This window comes from Panthera tigris, chromosome D1, assembly GCF_018350195.1.
Source record: "Panthera tigris isolate Pti1 chromosome D1, P.tigris_Pti1_mat1.1, whole genome shotgun sequence".
Classification (NCBI taxonomy): Eukaryota; Metazoa; Chordata; class Mammalia; order Carnivora; family Felidae; genus Panthera; species Panthera tigris.
The window spans coordinates 61656983-61681835 of NC_056669.1; the positions used below are offsets into that span (position 1 = coordinate 61656983).

The 24853-nt window shown below is 40.2% G+C and overlaps 2 protein-coding genes across 2 annotated transcripts; both read left to right on the plus strand.

The window, feature by feature from the left end:
• Positions 1–9610: 9610 nt before the first annotated feature.
• LOC102971345 (olfactory receptor 52D1-like) lies at positions 9611–10561 on the plus strand. Its single transcript, XM_007092200.1, has one exon. The coding sequence runs from the start codon at positions 9611–9613 to the stop codon at positions 10559–10561; it is 951 nt and encodes a 316-aa protein (XP_007092262.1).
• A 10243-nt stretch (positions 10562–20804) lies between these two features.
• Positions 20805–21782, plus strand: LOC102957145 (putative olfactory receptor 52P1). The gene has a single exon (XM_007092234.2). The coding sequence runs from the start codon at positions 20805–20807 to the stop codon at positions 21780–21782; it is 978 nt and encodes a 325-aa protein (XP_007092296.2).
• Positions 21783–24853: the final 3071 nt, after the last annotated feature.

Below are 24853 nucleotides of genomic sequence, written 5' to 3' on the forward strand. Positions count from 1 at the left end.
ACCGTGAGATCATGACCTGAGCCGAAGTCGGCCGCTTAACCGACTGAGCCACCCAGGCGCCCCAACCCCATCCAAAATCTTATGGCAGCCACATGAGAGAAAGAGAAAGAAGGAGAGACCTCAAATGACAACTGCCCTCATCATCCTTGGAGATCTACAGAATCATGGATTAATAAAATTGTTTTAAACCAGTACTTTTGGGGGTGGTTTGTTATACAATAATAAGTATTTGGAACAATTAGACTTATAGTACTCTGAATTTTTCTCTAAAGATCTTGACCACCCTACCTCATCTACTGAATTCCTTAGAAACACCTTAGAATTTGTATTTCCATAAATATATGCAAATTGTTAATAATCCAAATTTTAGGCATTCGGTTCCTGATCCATCACCTTCTGTTTTTCCAATTCACTTTCTCTTGAATCCCAGAAAATAATCTTTCAACTTCTTCAATGAGTTTATCATAACTTGATCTTATTACCTTTTCACTTTTTCTCATTTTCCTCATTTTTCCTTCCTTGTCACCAGCTTTAATTTTCTGATTCATTCTTAGGATTACTGTTGAATACAAATTAGTTCTCCTCTTTCACCCTCCTTCCCTTTGTAACACACATACACACCCACACACACAAACACACACACTTTATTATGCTTTTCTACTAAGTTTTTTTCTAAATCTAACTGTCCACTCTATGCCTGTGACTGTGGGATAAAAATCATAAATATGCTGATTCACCATATTTTAAATTTAGCATTGCTAAACTAAGAATGTTTTTAGTTATAAAGGGACCATGAATAATTTGATAATGACAGGGAAACTATTCATAATTTCACTTAGACAACAACAGACCTAAATTGAGACTTTCTTGGGCAAGCTGGGATATATAGCCACCTAAATTTTGTAATTCATGGCAATTATATCACATTTCTCTATTTCTTCTCATACTGTTTTTTTATTTTTTGGTTTTGTTTTAGGGTTGTTGGGTTTTTTTCCCCTTCAGACTCTACAGTCCCTTGGGGCAGGTAGCTGCTTCTCTGGGCTGTGTGAGTGCCTTGGGCAGTTTTCTGGCTCTGTATACTGCTTGGTGTTGCCACCTTTCACTGCCTGGAGTTATGGTGTCCTCATGCTCCAGGGCCTCCCAGGCCCAGTGTCAAACACAACTGTCCTATTTAATTCTCCTAAGGAAACTATGAATGAGGGGCTATTATTATCCTCATTTTATAGATGAGGAAACTGAGGCCCAGAGAGCATATCACTTTGCCTAAATTCACAAAGCTAGAAAATGGAGGAGTTGGGATTTTAACCCACATAATCTAATCTCAAAGTCCACATTCTTAACTACTACACCTTAATGCCCGGGAAAGGCACAGGGAGGAGTGTGGATTAAGTTTAAATGCGCATTCTCTTACCTTTACTAAATTTAGTTTCTTGGAAAAAATATTTCCTGGCCACTGGTGTGTGTGTGTGTGTGTGTGTGTGTAGGTGTGTGTAGGTGGATCTCATTAGCTTTCCTTGGCATGGCCATTGGGATTTTCCACCTCCCAGTAACAAAGGACCGCCCACCTGAACACCCTGAGGCCGTGGCCACCCACACCTACAGATTCCCACCAACCCAGAGCCCTGCGGCTGTCACACTACCAGTTCATGAAGCATCCTTGCTGCCTCAGTGTCCATGCCTCTGGCCATGGCCTCCTGCAAGCTCCCCTACCCTTTGCCCACCCAAGGGCCCTACGAGACAGGAGAGGGGCCGGTGATGGTGCGTGGTAAGGCCTGCAGCCACCTCCAGAAAGCTCTGGTACCTTTGCCAAATGATCAGTGACGTCATGAAATTTCTGCCACCCAACTGGCTGGCTACTCATATTCTGAGCTTCGGTATCTCATCTGAGAAATGGGCAGGGCAGGCTGGAATAGACATTCTTAACCAAGAGTTAATAGATCAGACTGAACTTCTAAATTAAAAAAAAATATTCGCAAAATGTGGGCATATAACATGAAGATTGGTTTAGGATGTGGGGGTGCTAGAAGGAGAGGCCTCCTGGGTTCTCCAGACACTTAAACCATTGAAGTCGCCTCAGACAGAGGTCCTCTGAATCTTATAATTGTTATCTGTAAATGGAGATGAAGGAAAAACTGCAGGGACCGTGCCTAGTAGCTGCTCAGACAAAGTATCCAAAAATGCTAGCTATGTCACATTTTCACCCTCTTTACTCATTTTTCACCCCCTCACCAACCACCACCAATCATCTGTTCTCTGTGTCCATGAGCTTTTTTTTGTTTTGATTCCACATATAAGAGAGAGAAAGATCATATGGTATTTGTCTTTCTCTGAGTTATTTCATTTGGCATAATGCACTCTTGTTCCATCCATGTTGTTGCAAATGGCAAGATTTCATTCTTTTTTTATTGCTGAATAATATTCTATTATATATACACCACAATTTCTTTGTCCATTCATCTATCCATGGACACTTAAGTTGTTTTATTTCTTATGTCCACAAAGTCTTACAACAGTTGATAATTCTCAAGGGTAGTTTTTCTCCATACAGTGACTCAGGGACCTAGGCTGCTTATAACTTGCCGTTCAGCAATGGCAGCATGGCCTCCTTGTCACTACAGCAGATGAAGAAAAAACATAGAGTCTACACATTTGTTCTTAAATATTTTAGCCTGACATGACATTTGCCTCTTCTATTTTCACCGTTGGCCATAAAATGCCACATGGCCCTGGTCTAAAAACATCAGGAATACTTTTATATATAGAAAGGAGAGAAAAACAAGATAGATATGAGAATGAGAAATCTATTACAGAATCCAACATGACCTTGACTTATTGTCATCTATTCTGGTCTCATCTACTACTACATTTCCCTGACTGATTTGCTTTTCGCCATACTTGTCCTCTTGAATCTTCTCATCTACACTAAGTACATTCCTCCTCAGGGCCTTGATAATCCACCTTCTGTCATGCCCAGGTTTCATGCTGTATCAGTTAAATTGGCATGACTGTGGGTAAGATGAAAGCATCAGAATTTTTCAAAAGGCCCCAGGAAGTTCCAGTGTACAATAAAGTTTTGGAACCAGAAGACTTATGGTGTAATTAATAGCTCTATTTTACACATGAGACACTGAGTTCCTAAAAATTAAACAATCTATTCAGAATTTCTCAGCTGGTATATGCCAGAGCTGGGATTCAAATCTACATCTCTTTCATTTTATTTTGCTTTATTTCCTATAAAGTAGATTCCTCTGTGTGGTAGTACTTGATTAAGGGAAATCACTTTTTACGTCTCTTTATACTTTCAAATCACTTTCTAAAAATCTTGAGCCAATTTACACACCAACTTGTATGGAAGAAGTCATAGACAAATTGTAAATATTATTGTATGTATGTATTGTATGTATTTATAGTTCAATACCAATGTGTCAGATGCTTAGGTCTGGAGTGAGGGAGGAAGAAGAGACATAACTAAGATGTTTACAATTCTGTGAGATCTGCCTGGTGAGTATAGTTGAAATGAGTCTGAATCCACCTTGTCCATTCTTCTTCCTTGGAAAGGTATCTTCCCATGGCTCAGATATACCCTAGTCTTGGATAATTCCAGATGACATCCAGTTCTGGGAGGAAATGCTATCATCCCCTTTCACATTTTTCCCAAGTACACACTTTCCATGTTGCCTTAACTTATGGGAATCTCTCCTGACCCAATCAATTCAACATATAATTTTGTATCTTCATTCCAGGTGACCTAGATACTTGGCCTGAGTGAGACTTTGATGGGTGAATAAAGAGAAATATTTCAAAGGACCACTCTGTCATTCCTTCAGTGCGTTCTAGGAGAAGAATGTATCTTACACCAGACTGTAACTAGCAGTTCTTTGAATCAGAAGTTTATAGTCTGGGGAGCCTGAGTGGCTCAGTTGGTTAAGCGTCCGACTTCGGCTCAGGTCATGAGTTCCAGCCCCGGGTCGGGCTCTGTGCTGACAGCTCAGAGCCTGGAGCCTTCTTCAGATTCTGTGTCTCCCTCTCTCTCTGCCCCTCCCCCACTCACACTCTGTCTCTCTCTCCTTCAAAAATAAAATAAACATTAAAAAATTAAAAAAAAAAGAAGTTTATAGTCTTGTCTAACTAGTTGAAGGAAAAAAGACAAAGAATTACCCTAATGAAGACACAGACTGTTTAAGGGCTATAAAGGCTTGAGCTCAAGGTGAATGTGCAGAAATTCAGATTAAGCAGAAAGATTATTTTCTTGAGAATAGGTAATATGTTGTATTGAATTAGGCAACCAAAGGAAGTCATGCAAATTCCAACTCAAAGTATATCTTTTCCCAGTCTATCATTCCGTGTCACCTCTTTCCCTGAATGTCTCTTCCTAACTATTTGACACAGTTTGGCTACTTTTATTTTATTTTATTTTATTTTATTTTATTTTATTTTATTTTTTTGGCTTGAGAGATGAGCAGGCAGTAACTTATTGTAGGATAGTGGTGACTCTTCTCCTGCCTTAAAAAAATCTTTAGGCTTTAAGAGAAGACTCTGATATGACTGGTGTGTCCCCTCAGGGATCTTATTTGCAAATTCACCTTTCCTTTTAGCAGCTGTGACCATTGGTGCTCTGAGCCACACCATAGCCTCACTGGGTCAAAAAAGCCTTCAGATGGTGGAAATAAATGAGACCAAATCATAGATCCAGGAGTTATGCTACTTATGCTGGATTTCTCTAGTATGGCTGACTACTGACTGAAGTGGGGGTGAGTGTTAAATGGATGAGACGGACAGAAAATAAGGTTGAGGACAGTTCTATAAAGCCAGGGGCAGAAGTAGGGGAAGATACAGAGGGATGACAATCATACCAAGACATTGATGTATTTGGCCACTCTTGAGTTCATATCAGATTGTCCCCTTCTCCATTATGAGAGGTGCAGTTCCTTGAATCCCTCCGATGTTTGCATAGCCTTATTGCATATCAAAATGTATTTTCAGGGGCCCCGGGGTAGCTCAGTCGGTTAAGCATCCGACTTCGCTCAGGTCATGATCTTGTGCTCTGTGAGTTCCAGCCCCGCGTCAGGCTCTGTGCTGACAGCTCAGAGCCTGGAGCCTGCTTCAGATTCTGTGTCTCCCTCTCTCTCTGGCCCTCCCCCGTTCATGCTCTGTCTCTCTCTGTCTCAAAAATAAATAAACGTTAAAAAAATTTAAAAAAAACGTATTTTCAGTAAGTCTTTTTCTTTGCACTTCAGTCCTTTCTGTTGCAGTTAGATATTTCAGTCTCTTGCTCTGTTCTTTATGGCCTCAAGACAAACCAGTCAGATAGAACTCTAGGAAAAGCCTTTCTTAAAGCAATGATGAATTCAGAATTTCTTGACAATAGCTGTGTCTTGTTGTCACTCACAGCAGTAAGGCAGAAATGAAGAAGTGTGTGGATAAGCATGTGTGTGTATATATATATATATATATATATATACACACACATATATATACATATATATATGTATATATATATTAGAGTGTCGCCCTGTTCTTACATACCTAAAACCCTCACAGTGACCCCAGAAAACCTAGGAGATCAACAAACCCATCTAATTTCCAATCTCACCGGGGTTCTAGTACAGCTGGCACCATCCCAATCAAATTCTCTAATTCGGTCCTGTAATTTCATATGCAGGAAACTTAGAAGCCCATTAAACCATGAATCTCTGCTGCAGTATCCCCAGGTTTTGTTATCTTTTCTGGGGAAAAATCAGGAGACTGTCTTATTGAACAGCCTAATCAAATTTCTTCCTTTAACTGAAATCAGATACACATTTTTCTTCATCTTTATTGTCTCTTGGTGGCAGCTCGTTCCTGTTGTATTGAAGGACTCCCCATATCACGACTGTTTCTCAATCCCAAGGGAGATGAAGGAGAGGAAATCAATGAGACTGAGATCATTGAGGAGCCATTCCATCTCAGGTCTCGTGAGACACCACCTAACCTAGCTAACTGAGAAGTGGTCTTGGATATCTCTGAAGATAGTTCTTGATTTCAAAGTGGATGAAACTCAGTGCCTTCACCCTTGGATTACAGACTCAAGAAAAGCCAATATGTCTTTCAACTTGACGAATTAAATGAAGTTTCCTCTTCTGAGAGGCAGGTACCTAGTTATTTCAATGCACTCAGAGATGTGCAAAAGCATGAGAAATATCTGTGAGTATTGTAACCAATCCTTATTAAATTACAGAGACTGTATTATGTACTTTGCATGATTTTTCTCAATTCTCTGACAACCTTACAAACTAAGAATTATCATCCAAATCTTATATTAGGAAACTGAGGAGAGAAGAATAAGACAATTAGCAAGTAACTGCAATCAGGCCAGATTTTGAACCCAGGCAGGCAGTCTGAATTTAGTTTCTGATGTCTTACTTTCCAGACCACACAGAGAAGGTGACAATCCTAGGAAGTGATTTGTACAAGAGATGTTTGGAGCATTTGAGGAAGACTTAGATTTGGAACCTAAATTTTATTTCCTTACGAAAGCTCTCTCTCTAAGAACTGGTTATATACCTTTTCCTTATAGCATACATCAACATATCATTTCCACACATACATGGGAGGTTATTTGATTGATCATGTCTTTTCATTAGCACTCCTCATTAGCTTCATATATCATGGAGCATGCATATTCTTACTCTTTGGTATATATAAGACATCCAGATGAGGGCTTGGTACATAGCAGACAGTCAGTAATGTATTTTTTGAGAAAGTAATAAGATGAAAGAGCAGACTTAGAAGATATATTTACTTCATAAAATTGAAAACCTAAGACACTGTAGAGGAATAATGCTTGTGTGATGTGGATTGTGTTTACAGACACTGACCTAAGGAAAGGATAAGTAGTCTCAGACTTGGAGGGTCTGAAATGGAAAATGGTTTCCTCAAGAGAGTATAGGCTTTCTGTCACTAGACTTGTACAAGCAACTTCTAAGTGACCACATTTCAGGATATTACATTTGGGAGCCAAGCATCATAGCATTATTAAATTATACATGCTTTGTAACTAATTTCTCAAATAGATGATAAGATTATATTCCTATGGTTTAAAAACCACAGGTATTTCCAGGATAGAAGTAAAAAATAAAATATTTATACCTTCTAAGATGGACTTTGAAATGTTTATAGTCACTTGCCATTATAATTTGATTGTTGAATTTTTAAGGGTATAAAAAATTACAATAGAATTGTGGTAAATTCTCTTTTATGGCTTAAAAATTTAAGCAAAATAACAATTTCATTAGTAATTAAAACTTATAATAACATTATAACCTATACAATTTATAGCTGTAGTAATCGTTAGCACGAAGTAACAAACTTGCAGTAGCATACGAGAAATGTATATTGCAATTAATAAAACAAACAAAATTAGTTGGTCTTTTAATAATACAGGTGGATGTGAATAGGGGATTGAAGGAAGGATATTCTTTTTAATTATTACAAAACTTTTTATCTTATCTTAGGTGTTTCCACATTCTAAAATTCTTTTGAGGTGAGAACAATTGGATGAAATTAATGTTAATGTCCCTTCTAAAAAAGAGGGTCTTTGAGATTCGAATTCAATAAGGTAAGAATGATGACTTTGACTTCACCTACAAGGATCTCTCATGGTGAGATGTCTCCAGTGAAAGATGCCTCTTTTACTCTTTTCTCCTTACCTATTGGCATAATCTCAATCTATGGCCCAGTCACTGCCAGAAACCTTCCCTGATTTACCTCACCTGTAAACCCCTGGTCTCTGACTTTCTACTTCCCTTCCCATGGCATGCTTCACTTGGAGACTTCGGGGAACACATACTTGTGTGGCTTCTGGTCTGACCTATCATATCAGAGCTCATACTGTAAAGCAGACAAAACAGACTAAGGCAATATATTTTATAATCCAACTAAATCACGTGGCCAATCAAGAAAAGAGATAAAAATTTATTATATAGATACATTAGGTTAGACTACATATGTACTGAAGAGCTAAATAAGATCATGTCTTGCAGTATATTGAGTGAAAAGAACATGATGGAGATCATAGATCTGGTGAGGGAAGATCTCGTCTGATCCATAAGGAAGACTTGCAAGAAGATATGCCATTCTTCAGACATGGTCACTTATAAAAGTCTGTTAAAAAATTCATTTGCTGGGTTCAATCCTTTATCTATTTGCCTATTAAACATTATTTATCGGTCCTGTGTATATAAAGCATTAATGCTGGTTGTAGAGAAAAAAATGAGATGCAATTTTCATAGCGTAATGGGGCAAGAGACATACACATAATTATAGAACAGTTTATATTTCCTAAGGGAGGTATGCTGAAGATGTATGATGCCCTTAACACAACAGCAAGGACCCTAGAAGGGCTTCAACATATTCATGTTTTTTTAAAAATTTTTTTCAATGTTTATTTATTTTTGAGAGAGAGAGAGAGACAGAGAGACAGAGCACAAGTGGGGAAGGCACAGAGAGAGGGAGGGAGACATGGAATCCAAAGCAGGCTTCAGGCTCTGAGCTGTCAGCACAGAGCCCAATGTGGGGCTCGAACTCATTATCCGTGAGATCCTGACCTGAGCCGAAGTTGGACGCTTAACTGACTGAGCCATCCAGGGACCCCTCATGTGGGTTTTGAATGACTATTAGTAGCTTTCCAGGTGACCAATCGGAACAGCTATTCTGTGCCCCCAAGAAAGCAGTGTATGAAAAAGCATGCAGATGTGATTAAGCATGCTTTTGGACATTTCGAAACACTCAGATATGGCTGGAACATGAAATACATGATGGAGTGTGATGGTAAATAATATGAGATAGGTGAGCAAGAGCAAGAACAGAAACAAGAAGAGCTTTGCACATCATACCAAGATCCTAGCAGGAAATGCAGCACACACCTACATTAGGACATCTAAAGACAGTGAAATACAGAAACCATTTTCAAAGATGTGGGCAAGTGTAGGGAAATCACAAAGTCTTGTGAAGTTCCTGGATTAGTGACCGCGGGCACTATTATAGTCCTTTGTACTGAAGGGTTAAGAGGAGGACACGGTTAGAAGAAGAAACCAAATCCAGAGGGAGATAAAGCCAGTTTGCAGCAACCCTGCCAGGAGGGAGCTAAAGGAAAAAAAAATCCTGACCTGCCTTTAATCCTTTGTTGCTGTTTCCTATAGTCAAATCCAACCAGAAGTGAGAGAGCAGGGAAGTCTCTGGATGTAGTCCAGTGTCCCAGGACCAAGAACATGATGGAAAGTGGTGGAGGGTAGACCAGAGGAAGGTAATACAAGATATTCTGAACAGCATACACTAAGAAAGGTTATATTTGTATTATTGTTGATTATTTTCACATGATAGAATATTTCTACAGCAATGTAGAGGTTTCACTGGAAGATGCAAATCCTAGAAGTAGGCATATTAGTTACAGAGCTATTTTAATACCCCAGGAAAGAAATGAGAAAAGCATGAAGTGGAGTCGAATTGATGGGAATGAAAGAGAGGCAAGAAACTGAATGGATATGTGGGGGGAATAAATGACATCGAGGATACTTGATTTCATTTTCTAACCACTTTTAGGAAGATAAAGCCTTGTGTTCTCTTCATCATTATGCTGTCCACATCTGTCATCAATAACACTGCCTTTCATCCTTCCACATTTATTCTACTTGGAATCCCTGGAATGCAAGATCAGCACGTGTGGGCTGCCATCCCCTTCTGCTCCATGTATATCCTTGCTCTGGTTGGTAATGGCACCATCCTCTACATCGTCATGACAAATAGAACTCTACATGAGCCAATGTACCTCTTCCTGTGCCTGCTTTCTATCACTGACCTGGTTCTCTGTTCGACCACATTGCCCAAAATGCTAACAATATTTTGGTTTAGGTCCCACATAATTTCCTACCGTGGCTGCCTCACCCAGATGTTTTTTGTTCACACTATTTTTGCCACAGAGTCGGCTGTTCTACTGGCCATGGCTTTTGACCGCTATGTGGCTATCTGCCACCCACTTCATTATACATCCATCCTCAATGCCACAGTGATTGGGAAGATTGGTCTGGCATGTGTGGTCCGTGGCCTTCTGTTTGTTTTCCCCTTTGTCATCCTCATCAAACGTTTACCATTCTGTGGACACCACATCATCCCCCACACTTACTGTGAGCACATGGGCATTGCCAAGCTCGCCTGTGCCAGCATCAAGCCCAACACCATTTATGGACTCACTGTGGCACTTTCAGTCACTGGCATGGATGTGGTCCTCATCACCACCTCCTACGGCTTGATCCTGCGGGCTGTGCTGCGCCTGCCCTCCAAGGATGCCCAATTCCGAGCATTTAGCACTTGTGGAGCCCATATTTGTGTGATTCTGGTTTTCTATGTACCTGCCTTCTTTTCATTTTTCACCCACCGCTTTGGCCACCAAGTACCTCCTCATGTCCACATTGTACTTGCAAATCTCTATCTCCTCGTGCCCCCTGTTCTTAACCCCCTGGTCTATGGCATCAATACCAAACAAATCCGCCTAAGAATATTTGGCTTTTTTATGGGAAGGAGGTAGCTAGACTGTCTACATACCCCAAGGACCAATGGGAAAAGTTTTATAATTAATCTTTCATCTTCTCTAGTACATCTTATCCTTGGACTAGAGGTTTCTGTTTCTGCTAATTCTAGCAAACCAGTATCATGTATTATCTGAAAGTTTCTGAAGTATTTAGAACAACACATTTATACTTGCTCTATCTACAGAAGACTATTTTCCTGTAAGGCTATTATGTGGCTCATTAATTGGCCTGTAGGTTTTGAGTCTTCCTAGGAAAAGGTCAGGAGGCATTGTAGTACTTTTGATAGTAAGAACCAGTAAATTACTCTATGTACAGAAAACTTAGGGCTGGAAAGAGGAAAAGTGATAAGAAAAGATCCACTTACTTATAGCTTCAAGGAATTGAGAATCACACACACACACACACACACACACACACACCACTGATTGATTAATTGATTGTCAGCACTTTCTTAGACCAAGAGTGTTTGTAATAAGAGTGTCAATGCGAGACCAAAGATGGCCATGGTAGCCCAGGTTCCTCTGTATCTGGGATCAGATTTAAACAGATGGAGATGACTGCTATGTAAATTATTTTGTGGACTACTATGGAGAGGTAGCCTGACCTTTTGTTTAACCTCATTTAGTCAATAATGCTTTGGGTATATACGAATTCCCAGGACACAGTTTCCTGCTGATCCTCACCAGGGTAACCCAGGTTACTCAGGCTTGACAAGTATCTTTCTCCAAATAACTGGCCTTCATGCCCTAGCACAGGCTTACCTTCCCTAGGAGCTGAGGTTTGTTACCTTTTTTTTAAGGTGCATTATAAATGAAAAATCTTGTGCACATCAAAATTTCCTCCAATGGCTAACTTTTGTGCAGCTTATATTAGAGCATTGAATAAGGTTTCTCTACAGAATTTTGTATTAGTCAGGTTTTCCAGGGAAATAGGACCGATAGGAGGTAGATAGATGATAGATGATAACAGAGGTAGATAGATAGATACATAGATACATAGATAGATACATAGATGATAAAAGAGGAGATTTATTGTGGAATAAATTATGTACTAGGTATAATGGGCATTGAATTTCACAGGTGAATAAGGCACAGTGTGTGACTTTAGGAAACTCATGCTGTAGGGAGAGAAGAAGTTAAGTTAAAAAAGATTGGGACACCTGGGTGAATCAGGCAGTTGAGCATCTGACTCTTGATCTCAGTTCAGATCTTGATCTCGGGGTCATAAGTTCAAGTCCTGTGTTAGGTTCTATGCTGGGCATGAAGTCTACTTAAAAAAAAATTTGTTCCTACAATTTTAGAGACTGTGAAGTCCCACAATCTTCTGTCTGTAAAGTGGAGACCTGGGAAAGCCAGTGGTGTAATTCAGCCTGAGAATGAAGGCTTGAAAACCAAGGAGCCAATGGTGTGAGGCTCAGTATGAGATCTGAGACCCGAGAACTAGGGATGCTGATGTTCAAGGGAAGAAAACCGATGTCCCAACTCAAGCAAAGAGAGCAAATTCACCTTTTCTCTGACTTTTTGTTCTGTTCAGTCCCTCAATGGATTGGATGTTGCCCACCCACATTGGTGACTATTATCCTTACTTAGTCCACTGGTTCAAATGATAATCTCATCCCCACCTCTGAAACACTCTCGCAGACGTCCCACAGATAATGTTTTACTAGCTATTGAGGCATCCCTTATCCCAGTCAAGTTGACATATAAAATTAACCATCACAAATTCTTATTGGGTTTGTAAATTATGCTTGTGCTACATTATTTTTTAAAAGAATCAAGGGTATTAACTCCTTACTGAGTATATCATTTGCAAATATCTTCCCCTATTCAGCAGGTTGCCTTTTTGTTTTGTTGATGGTTTCCTTTGCTGTGCAGAAGATTTTGGATTGATGTCGTCTGTTGCCATGCACTCAAGAAAAAGTTCTCAGACACCAGACTAAGCGGACATACAGGGCTGCCTCTGCAAGAGAGCAGCAGCAACGGGGGTCTGCACAGTCTTTATTTTATGTTTCATAAGATATAGATATCAAAGAATGTCAAAGCATGGAAAGAAAACACAAAGAGCCTCCAGATATCAACCAGACACACATCCGGTGTTTACGTGAAAGCGTGCAGGGAAGATGTGCAGTTTCAAAGACTACCAGGCAGGTCTGTTTCTTAACTGGCTCCTGGGGGATCATGGAGCTCTGTTCTCATAATGCTATCACATTCGACAGCCTTGAGACCAGAACATAGCTGATGTTTCAGCAATTACCCCATTCTCCTTCCCAGGGCTTACAATACACTCTCTAGAAATAACTCCACAGAAGTCCCACTTTTTTTTTTTTTTTTTTTTTTTTTTTTGCATTTGCTTCCCTTGACTGAGGAAACCTATCTAGAAAAATGTTTCTACTCTCTATGTCAGAGAAATTACTGATGTGATGGGGGACCATAAGGCAAGCTGAGGGCAAAATACAACCTAGCATACCCCCCATCCCAGGTGGGATATGTGTGGGATATGTGTGACATTCCTCAGGCACTCCTGGCTGCCCAAGGACAAAGGAAAGGACAGAAAATAAATGGTTAAACTGATAGAGTCTCCATCAGTTTACAAATACCTTAGTAAATTACAAGAAAAAGAAAATCTTATCAGTAGTCTAATCTCCAAAAACCTATAGACTCTATTTCCTGGAGCCCCACATCACCTCTCCATGGTGATATGGGGAACAAAGGCAAGAAGGAAATGGCAGGTAAAATTAAATTTCCTTATAACCTGTAGCTCATTGACAAATACTTGAGGCAAATACAGAGTTTAACATTTCTCCAGGAACTCCCCACTGTCTTAATGTTAATGCTTTGCTAGAGGGAAAAACAAATTTAGCTTGATAATAGGCCTTCAGTAATCTGTGAGTCTTTAGCATATAAAAGCCTCTTTGGAAACTTCTCTTCAAGTCCAGAGTATATAACCAGTCATTCTGCACAACCCCAGTGCAGCTCTTCCTGCCCATAGGTCCTGTCCCTGTGTTTTAATAAAATCACCTTTTTGCACCAAAGATGTCTTCAAGAATTCTTTTTTGGCCATCAGTTCCAAAACCCATGAACCTCACCATCACCCCAAAACCTCATCATATGTGATCTTCTAGGAGTTTTATGGTTTCAGGTCTCATATTTAGGTCTTTAAGCCATCTTGAGTTTAGTTTGTATATGGTGTAAGAGGATGGTCCTAGTTTCATTCTTTTGCATGTAGCTATCCAGTTTTCCCAGCAACATTTGTTGAAGATACCATCTTTACCCATTGTATATTCTTGCTTCCATTGTTGTAGATTGGCCATATTGTAGAAGGATTCTCGCACAGAGGGACGGGACATTGAGGCCTTTCTTCCCAGGAAGCAGCTTTATTCACGCTAGCAGGGATTCAGTGGGCTAAAACTCAAAAGGCTGAGCGCTGAGCAGAGCAGGGTATAGTCTTTTATGCAATTTCTACTTCTTTGTCTCCCATATATGGTGACACATATAGTCTGATTGGATACAGTCCAAGTTACAGAATTGTGTTAGAGTTATGCATATGTGTATAGGAGTTGATTGGGCCACTTTGCCTTTCTGTGTTCTGAGAAGGCCTCCATCACATTCCTTAGGGAGGGGCTCTACCTCTATCACAATATAATCATGGGTTTATTTCTGGACTCTCTCTTATGTTCTATTGATCTATGTGTCTGTTTTTGTGCCAGTACCATACTGTTTTGATTACTACAGATTTGTAATCTATCTTGAAATCGGATTGTGATACCTCCAGCTTTTGTTCTTTTTAAAGATTGCTTTAGTGATTTAGGGCCTTTTGTAGTTCATGCAAATTTTAGGATTACTTATTCTAGTTCTGTGAAAAAAAATGTTGGTATTTGGATATGGATTGCATTAAATTGTAGAATGCTTGGGGTCTTATGGACAGTTTAACAATATTAATTCTTCTAACCCATGAGTATGGAATATTTTTCCATTTGTTTGTGTTATCAATTCCTTTCATCAATTTTTTATAGTTTTCAGAGGAAAGGTCTTTCACTTCCTTGATTATGTAAAGAACTTATAGAGTTGTGAAAAGTAAGTGAGATGACTCTCAGAAATACCAAATAAAAGCTGTGCTATCTAGTTAACAATAGGTTTACAAACTATTGGAAATATGTATGAACGCCTCCTCTTCCCACAATGGAGTCCCAAAACTTTAGACACTTCACTTCCTGATTCTTCTTCCCCTCTCCTTTTTGTGGGCTTTGCAATGAGCATGCACCAAAGAACTGAAGTCTCTGTGTCACCTCAAGGAATGTATATTTGTTCCAATCAGACTACTTTTTGGCCATACATGGGCATAGGTGACTTCTGAGTAACACTGTAACCTCTGTAGTACTCTGCCAAAGAGGAATCAGGGGAGGGACTTCACGCTAGAAGATTAATTGCTTGCTGTAACCTTCCTGAGTGTGCCTTTCCATCAGACACCCATTCTTGCAAGAATGTTAATTAGAGCCTCGCTTCACTGTGCTCGGAGTTTCTTCATCCCTTCTTTCATTGGGCCAGTAGGATTATTTCTCACAACAGCTCAATACCAAAAAAGCAAATAATTCAATTAAAATAAGCAGAGGACCTGAATAGGCCTTTTGTCAAAGACGTCCACATAGCAAACAGATACATGAAAAGATGTTCAACATCACTCATCATCAGGGAAATGCAAATCAAAGCTACAATGAGATATTGGCTCACAACTGTCAGAATGTCTAAAATAAAAAAAAAAAAGAAGAAGAAATATCAGGTTTTGGCCAGGATGTGGACAAAAAAGAACCCTCTTGCTCTATTGGTGGGAATGCAAATTGGTGTAGCACAGTGGAATACAGTATAGACATTCCTCAAAAATTAAAAATAGAAGTACTATACAATTCAATAATTCTACTATTGGATACTTACCCTCTAAAAAGCAGAAACAGTAATTTGAAAATGTTTACTGCAACATTATTTACTTTAGCCAAGATATGGGAGCAACCCAAATATCCACCCATAGATGAATGGCTAAAGAAGATGTGTGTGTGTATATATAGACAGACAAATAGATAGATATAGATATATATATAGATATGTATATAATGAAATATTACTCAGTCATAAAAAAGAATGAAATCTTGCCATTTGCAACAACATGGATGGACCTAGAGGGTATTATGTTAAATGAAATAAGTCAATCAGAGAAAGACAAATACCACATTGTTTTACTCATATGTGGAATTTAAGAAACAAAAATAAATGAACAAGGTGACATTAAAAAAAACATGCTCTTAAATACAGAGAACAACCTGCTGGTTTCTAGAGGGGAGGTGGTGGGGGAAGGGTGAAGCAGCTAAAGAGGATTAAGAGTACACTTATCTTGATGAGCACTGAGAAATATATAGAATTGTTGAATCATTATATTGTACACCTGAAAGGAATATATATAACATTGTATGTTAGTTATACTTTTTAAAAAATATAATTTATTGTCAAGTTGGCTAGCATACAGTGTATACAGTGTGCTCTTGGTTTTGGATTACTGTGATTCATCGCTTGCATACAACACCCATTGCTAATCCCAACAAGTGACCTCCTCAAAGCCCATCACCCATTTTCCCTTCTCCCCCATGGCCCCCCAGTCAACCCTCAGTTTTTTATGTGAATTATACTTAAATAAACCAAAGAATCAGGGAGATGGTTTGAATCAGGATTGGGAATATCACAATCTCTGTGTATATATATCTAAATATTCATAACCATGTATCCAATTCACCTTAGAAAAAAAATTTAAATTTAATGTCCATGGCATATGATAAAAACATAATTACACCAATGTATCCCATTCTGCATGCTCTTCTTATGAAATGATATTGACACTCCAATGAAAGATACAAGCTATGTTCCCTTCACATAAAGCTGGCTTTAGTGACTCACTTCCAGTGACAAGAATATGTTGGAAGTGATAGAATATGACTTACTTCTGAAGCCAGGTTGTGGAAAGAAATACAGACTTGTCTCTCTCCTTTCCACTGCCCTTTCACCTTTGCCCTGCTTCTCCCCTCTTTCTGGTTATTTCTTTTCTTTCATTCACATGTAAGTATTCCAATTTTCTTGAAATTGCCATGATATCATCTAGAGATGAAGAGAGATTAATGAGGATTCCTGGCTGTTCCAGCCTTTAGCTATTAAATTCTCCTGGCCCAGCCCCACACCCTGGAGTAAGCCAGTACCAGATGATTCCAGCCCCTTCTCTGATGTTAAGTAGAGCCAGTAGTCAAGATGTCCTCACCAGCTCCTAGAAGAAGAGAAACAAGCTGTCTTTACTGAGCACTGACTAAAATTCCACATTTGTGAGCAAAATAATGTTGGTTTAAGCTACTAAGTCTGGAGTGATTTGCTATACAACAGCCTAATCAAGCTGGAACGATGTCTAACTTAAACAATTTTCTATATGATTAATAACAATCTAATAAAACTCAGAAAATGCATCTCTACCCAATGCTTAGAATTACCTTCCATTGGTCAAACTGTAAGGTCTGAGAGAAAAGTCCCCAGGAGACCACCCTTACTTCAGATGCTTCCAATGAACTCAGAGGTCCCAGGACCTCCACCATTTTATAGCTGGCTATAAACTTGGGGGGGGGGTCATCACAATCACCATTGTGTTCAATAATGTATTAGACAAATTTACAAAATTCAGAAAAGCACTATACTCAGAATTAAAGTTTTATTATAACAAAAAGATACAGATTAAAATAGCCGAAGTAGGAGATGCATTGAGCAGAGTCCAGTAAGGGTTCAAAGTGTGAAGTTTCTGGTTGTCCTTTCCCTGTGGAGTCATGGATGGGTGTTAGCTCCTCTTGGTCACCATATGTGACTACACAGTGTTACTGCCAACCAGGGATGCTCATTTGAGTATTTGGTGTCCAGAATTGTTGTTGGGGCTTGATTACATATTGCTCATGTGGTGGCTTTTATTCTCCTGTCCCTCCAGGAAGTCAAGCTATACCTCTAGTCTTCAGCTATTGTTGAGGTCAGAACTGATATGATGTGACCCAAAACCCTCATCGTAAATCACACCAATAGACTGTCCAGTGGCCAAAGCCACCAGGCAAATTGAAGACACTTTTGTAAGACAGGACATTCCAGAGGTCTAGAGATCACCATCCAGGAACTGAAGGCTTCTGGTTATGTATTATGCATCCTGAGTGATGTGAGATATACAGATTTATTTATTTTTGTATAATTATATTATTTAATATTTATCTTTTCTCCACTGTTTTAAGTTATTGTCTTTATTGTATAATATATGGCATATATACTTGAGCATTTGTAATGATGCTATTCTCCTCAAATAAGCTGTCTTTTCCTGCAATTAGCTTCATTTTTTGCAACATTTTATAATACATTTTAAATTCTAGTAAGGGCAGGGGTCCCTGGTTATATGATTTTCAATGATTTGTTCTTCCACTTAAATTTCAGAATTATTTTGTCAAGATTCTAATAATGAATCATTGAAATTTGTTTGGATTGGCCTTGATTTTATGAATTCATTGATGGAAAAAGCATGGCCTTCAAATATTGTTGGTTATTAGTTTTTATTAATGCAAGAAAACAAAACCATGTAAGATCTCATAAGCTAGGATACATAATTAGTTCCTATTTAAAAGAACTTAAAATTTTTTTGTTTATTCCTTTTTTGAGAGAGAGAGAGAGAGAGAGAGCATGAGCAGGGGAGGGGCAGAGAGAGAGAAAGAGGGAGACACAGAATCTGAAGCAGACTCTAGACTCTGGACTCTCAACACAGGGCCCAACATGGGGGCTTGAACTCATGAACCGTGAGATCATGACCTGAACTGAAGTTGGACGCTGAAACGACAAAGCACCCAGGAATCCCAAGAAAGAACTTATTTGGTTCATTTATCATTAACTTATTCATTTATTTGACTCTTCTAATCCGACCACTAATGCCAAACATGGTGCTAGTGATTGGGATACAGGATTTGTGGAGAATTCCAACCAGCACCATTCTCCATGAGTAGTGTGATTATCCAAAGAACAAGCTTAAAAGTTGTGACAGGTAGAGGATTCTGTGCAGTACTATGGCAGCACTTGATAGGACTTTAGGGACACTCTACAAGAAGAGATTCTTTAGAAGTTTTATGCAGAGGGGTGCCTGGGTGGCTCAGTCGGTTGAGCGTCCCACTTCGGCTCAGGTCATGATCTCATGGTCTGTGAGTCTGAGCCCTGTTTCAGGCTCTGTGCTGACAGCTCACAGCCTGGAGCCTGCTTCAGATCTGTGTCTCCCTCTCTCTCTCTGCCCCTCCCCCTATCATGCTCTGTCTCTCTCTCTCTGTCAAAAATAAATAAATATTTTTAAAAAATTAAAAAAATAATAATAAAAAAAAGAAGTTCCATGCAGGGAATTCACCGGACCATAGATGTAAAAGTGAGAAAGCAAGGCTAGGAAGAAAGGATTCTTTCTGGTTGCTACCTGTCATTGTCATCCATGAGGATCTCTCAGGGACAGAAAAAAAAGAATGACTGATGCAGGATTCTGATGTGGTACCAGAGCACAGCTTTCTGCAGGGAAGGCTGTGTGGATATGACTATGAGCAGGTACCCCCATGCTTGTCAACATTTGTTGATGATTCTTTCTGTTGATGTATTGATTGTGCCAGGCCCTTCATTCTGCCACTCCTTCCCTCAGCCCATGCTTTCCTTCTGCTGACACCTGACTTTGAACAAGTCTCCCTACAGGACCTGTCCTGTAGGCACAACTTATAGTACCATTTGGACATCACAATTCAGAATCCAGCCATCTGAGTCGACTTATGAATGGTCTTTCATGACTTCGAGAGTGGTTAGTACTGTCTTGTGCATTCTGCAATGGATGTGGAAGATTGTTTTGGACTAACTTTCTTCTTTTGACTTAATGAGAAAGACATATGCTATATCTGGACCTAGAAGTTGAGAGGATACTATAACACATGAGAGGGTATTTCACAAAATACCCTGGGGAGAACATCTAGGGCAAAGCCATTGGCCTAGGAAACACGTTAGAGTAAAAAACCTGGAAGACAATAAGGATAGATGGAGCTAGAGCTGCTAACATTTCACCAGGGTATCCAACAACAGGGGCTGTACCTCTGATGCCTTCAGGAGCATGACTACCCCAGTCATGGAGTAAGGTCCTACCGGCTTCCCACACTTATACATATCTGGGAAAGAGAGCCTTTGGAATACAAGCGGCCAGGACCTCCTCTACTTCCAGATTTAGCTTTAATTTCACTGTCTCCTCTCAGGCTCCTCCAGGACTGCCAAAGACTGGAACATGCCCAGAACTGCTAGGGTCAACCAGCCTCATCCCCTGGGAGCTTAGGGAAACCTCCAGGGTCAAGTTTATCCAAAATAGCAGTGGTGCCTTGAGAGTATGTGTTTGGGAAGGAGGGAGTAGCAAAGAGCTAATTCTGGGCACCCAGGGGGACTTTCCTTAGGTTACTTAAAGGGCCATACCATGGATTGTGCGTGCCGAGAGTGACGAGTGGAGACATGCCGGGCACAGAGTGTGTTCCCCATGAGCCACACGAATATATGTGTAGATATAGCAACATACAGCCACACACACTCACACACACACATTTGAAGAAGGTGTCCAGGACCAGCTTCCCACACTCTGCCTGCCTCCTATTCCCGTAAGTGGTTCAGGTGAGGTGGCTTCGCACTTCCATCCTGGTATCCTGGTCTCAGGTTCCCAGAGCCCTGTCACTTGCTTCATTCTTGGTCCTCACTGAACAGCTCTTTTGTGGACTTATTTCATCTTAAGTGGACTGAGAGTGGTTTTGAAGACTCTGTCACAGTGGTTGGTATTTCTATCCACGTTTGCCTCACAGGCTTCAAGTGACATTCTCTAAATGGATACACATTCAAAATTACACATAATAATTTTTGTGAAAATGATGTCTTGTGTGAATAACGATTCAGTTCATCATGGATAACACATTCAAAATGAAATATGTATTTGTCAGATGTTACACCACATTATTATAACTCTAACATGACAGCATTCTACTATACTACATGACATATGTTAGCTTGATTCCAGAATCATTTTTGAGTGTCTACACATCCCACCTTTTTAGTTTTCCATTTTGAAAACATTGATTCTTTTGGAATTTGAGGCTCATGAAGTTTTTTTTATTGTTCTTCTCAGGTATTTCCCCAAAGAATCACCATGACCGTTTGCAATGCGTCCCTGGGTCACCCACCTTTCTTCATTCTCCAAGGCATTCCTGGGATGGAGGACAAGCACAGATGGATCTCTGTCCCCTTCTCTTCCATGTATTTCATCACCATCCTTGGGAACTGCACCATCATCTTCACCATCTGCACCGAGCGCTCCCTGCACAAGCCCATGTTCCTGCTCCTCTGCATGTTGGCCTTCACAGACCTGGGCATGTCCACTACCACCATTCCTAAGGTGCTGTGCATCTTCTGGTTTGGCCAGAGTGAGATCAGCTATGTGGGCTGCCTGGTCCAAATGTTCTTCATCCACTTCATATCTGTGTTGCAGTCAGCCATCCTGATGACCATGGCCTTTGACCGCTATGTAGCCATCTGTGAGCCTCTGCGGTATGCCACCATCCTTTCCAATAGTCGCATTGGGCTCATTGGCCTGGTGAGTTTAGTGAGAGCCATCCTTTTCATTCTGCCCATGCCTGTCCTCCTCCAGAAGATGCCCTTTCATGTAAATCACGTCATCCCTACCACGTACTGTGAGCACATGGCTGTGGTGAAAATGGTGTGTGTGGACACCACAGTGAACAGGATATATGGTCTGGTGGTGGCCTTGTTGGTTATCGGGCTGGACATCTCAGCTATTGCTTCATCGTATGTGCTTATCATCCGGGCTGTACTGCGACTGTCTTCTAAGGAAGCCCACCACAAAGCAGTCAACACCTGCACCACACACATTTGTGTCATGCTTATCTCATACACTCCCTCGCTGTTCTCTTTTCTCACTCACCGCTTTGGTAGGGGAATTGCACCCCATGTGCACACCATTCTTGGGAACCTCTACTTCCTTGTTCCTCCAATGCTCAATCCTATTATTTATGCAGTGAAAACCAAAGAGTTTCGGGACAAATTGACCAAATACGGGTGCTGGAAGAAGGACCCTGTAACCATAACCCATGGTCAGAAGCCTGTCTGATCATCCAGCAGTAGTGGGTATGAGGAAAAAATGTTTAGTGGAGGCAGTTCCTGGGAGTATTGACTAGTGATGAGATGTGTCGTATTGGGCAGACTGACTGCCCCACTCTTGGACAGAGAAGCTATGTCACAGGAGACCTCCTTGCTCTCAGTAACTCTAAAGGTCTAAAGGAAGAATCTTTCCCTATGAAGTTAAAATAATGACATTCTCTCCTTTCTTGACATGCCAGTTGGGAAAGTTATATTGATCATGTTTTTAAAAGCACTTTCAACAAAACACACAGAGTGCATAGAAAATGAGTTAGGATGCTTCCATATGGAGACAACATTGAGCAAAAATAACTGGCCCACCACTTTACCATGTAAGAGCAAGAATTATGTGGGTGTGAGCATGCATTTGTATTTGTTTGCTTCAGGGGAAACGGGGGATGGAGATTGGGGGCAATGAGAAAGGACAAGGAAGAGTAAATTAATATTTACAGTCACTGCTTTATTTTCTCTGCTAGTTCACCCTACGTTTGGGTAAGAGACTGGTTATTTCCATGAAGAACAAAGGAATATGCACAGGAGACTTAAGCTGCCAGTCTCAGACAGCTCTCAGAAGGAAGGGTTAAAGGAGAAGCTCCTGACCGTAAAGGTTTACAAGCATTGGACCTAATTTCCTATTTGTAGAAACTCCCAGAGTCAACTGTTCTGCTCCTCCGAATGAATTCACTGTTTGACAAGATTCTCTCAGAAAGACAATGTCTGAGAATGACCTGCTAATGGTCATAGTTATAAAAATCTGTTTTATACTGGAAACCTTTGAATGCAGACCTCTGTAAGGCAATTTCTGTGGGTGCCCAGGATGACGTCCTGAACAGGTACTCATGGCAGCTGTGGAGTTCAGGTCTTGTGCCCACGTGTGGGAATTCACTAATTCAGAGGATATCGTTTCTCGTTCTAGAAGGTTATTGTAGATATAATGGTGAATATTGTAAATTTCATGAAGCTGAAACCAGAAAGATTCTAGTGTTGTTCATCATATTGTATAACTAATATATGAGGCAGAATTCAGTAAAAACGATACCTATGGTTAAAGCCACATGACCACTATTTAAGTGAGTCTCTTACAATAGTTTACCAGGAGGGAAAGAAATGAACCTTCTCCAGAGTGTTGTGCCTGCGGTAAGAAATAATAACAAATGTTTCCAGTATGCTGAACCGTTGGATACCAAGTGCTAGGACATTCCAGAACTTGAAATAAAGGGCACAGGCTTGAGGTGGAAAAAAAATGAGGATTGAACAGGAAGTGCCTTTTCTATGAATGGAAGAAATAGGAGCAGTAGGTTTGAGGAAGAGTCCTGCCTGTCTGGTTAGAGGACCAAGGTCAGATAGTTAATCCTCCACAAAACATAGACAAAATTCAAACCAAAGCCAAACTACTCAGCTCAATGGCTTATTATGTAAATGACCTATATATGTCAGTAGTGAAGGGGACTGAGGCATTCATTAGCCTGAAGAGCTGTGATGACAGGAGGCTTAGTTTTTGCTGAGATCTGAGAGTGATTTTCTTTTAATCTTATTTGAAAGGATTTGAGATACAGAAGGGATCCACATGCTGTAAATATTTTTTTGTTTTGTTTTGGTGAGATATTCTCTAAACATGAGTAGCCTTATTTTGTTTTGTTTTTGGGTTTTTTTTTTTTTGCTGAAATTATGGGCTAAAGATTTATTAAGGTCTGAACACAGCACGCCTTGGGAAAATGTACTGGGAAATTGGCAGCAGCATCTGGTTCTGTGAAAACTTGGGAAACTGAAAATCAGAGAAGGTATGGAAAGGAAGCCTGACTGTATTTCTTTTCTCACTGGTATTTTTCTTTCTTCACAAGTGTTATTAATCTATGGTTGATTGTGTTTCCTGCAGCATGACTTCTCTCCTGTGGCCTTGACTTCTCTCCTGTGGCCTTGCTGAAAATGTGACAGTTGATATTACTGGACAACGAACTGGTTCCGAACTCCGGTTCAGCTGCATGCTGCTTGAAAAATCAACACTGGAGAGATAAATGATGGTGGGTGAGGAAAGATTGCTTTATTCCAGAAGCAAGCAACCCTGGAAGACGGTGGACTAATGTCTCAGAGACTGTCTTTCCTGTCCAGGTATAACTAGAGGGATTTAAAGGAAGGCATAGGGCAGGTAGGGGGGCTATGTTCAGGACAAACAGGTGCCCAGGCATTTAGTTGTATGCAGACATGACCCTGAACAGACCTGCTGGCATCCCTGGTGGCTGTTTTGAGTATAGTTAGGCCTTATCATGTGGGAAATTTCTGGCCCTTTACTCCTCAAGGCTAGTGGTCTGCAATTGTCAAGGAAAGCAAATGAGTTCTGCTACAACCAAAGGACTTATGTCAGCACACAAGGTGTGCATTAGCTTGCAGCAATTAACCCTTGAAACTGGTTGCAGTGCTGTTAATGACAAATATGTTAACTGACTAGTTTACCCTTCATGCCTATAGAATTGTTCCTAGCCATGCAAAAATTAGAACAATGTTCATATGATTGATATCCTGGTCAAGCTTAAATCACTCTCTGCTTGGCTTTCAAGTCTTTGGAGGCTAATTTAATGCCAAGTCCTCTTCATTTTCATTATCTCCACTGAGGAATTTTTGCCTTGAGATGTCCTAAGTCTCTCAAAACAAATTATAGATAACTATGCAAATGTTCGTATAAATAATGGTCTTATAAATAAACAATTTTCTCATAAACTATGAGGGAGGCAACACATCTGAATGGAGTCTCAGGTATTGGGGCAGAAGAAGCTGAGCAAGCAAGCTCTAGCTGGAGTTCCTTGACTAGGTTTTGTGTTTTACAGCTAATTCTCTAGGACTCTTGGTTCCACCCTGTGGGGAACTTAGTTCTTATCTTCTCGGTTCATGGTTTCACCCTTACTGATCATTACTTTTTCATGAATGGTTACATACGTTTGCAGCTCAGTAATTTTTAGCCTGTTTCTTGCCAGTAGAATTTTGAAGGTTCAGGGCTTCCTTCCACTTTGAACCTAATTAGCAGGAAGAGGTATGGCTTCTTTCTCA

Bases quoted from the DNA above. Each gene is read 5' to 3' on its own strand.
- LOC102957145 (XM_007092234.2), top strand. From the start codon at position 20,805: ATGACCGTTTGCAATGCGTCCCTGGGTCACCCACCTTTCTTCATTCTC.
- LOC102971345 (XM_007092200.1), top strand. From the start codon at position 9,611: ATGCTGTCCACATCTGTCATCAATAACACTGCCTTTCATCCTTCCACA.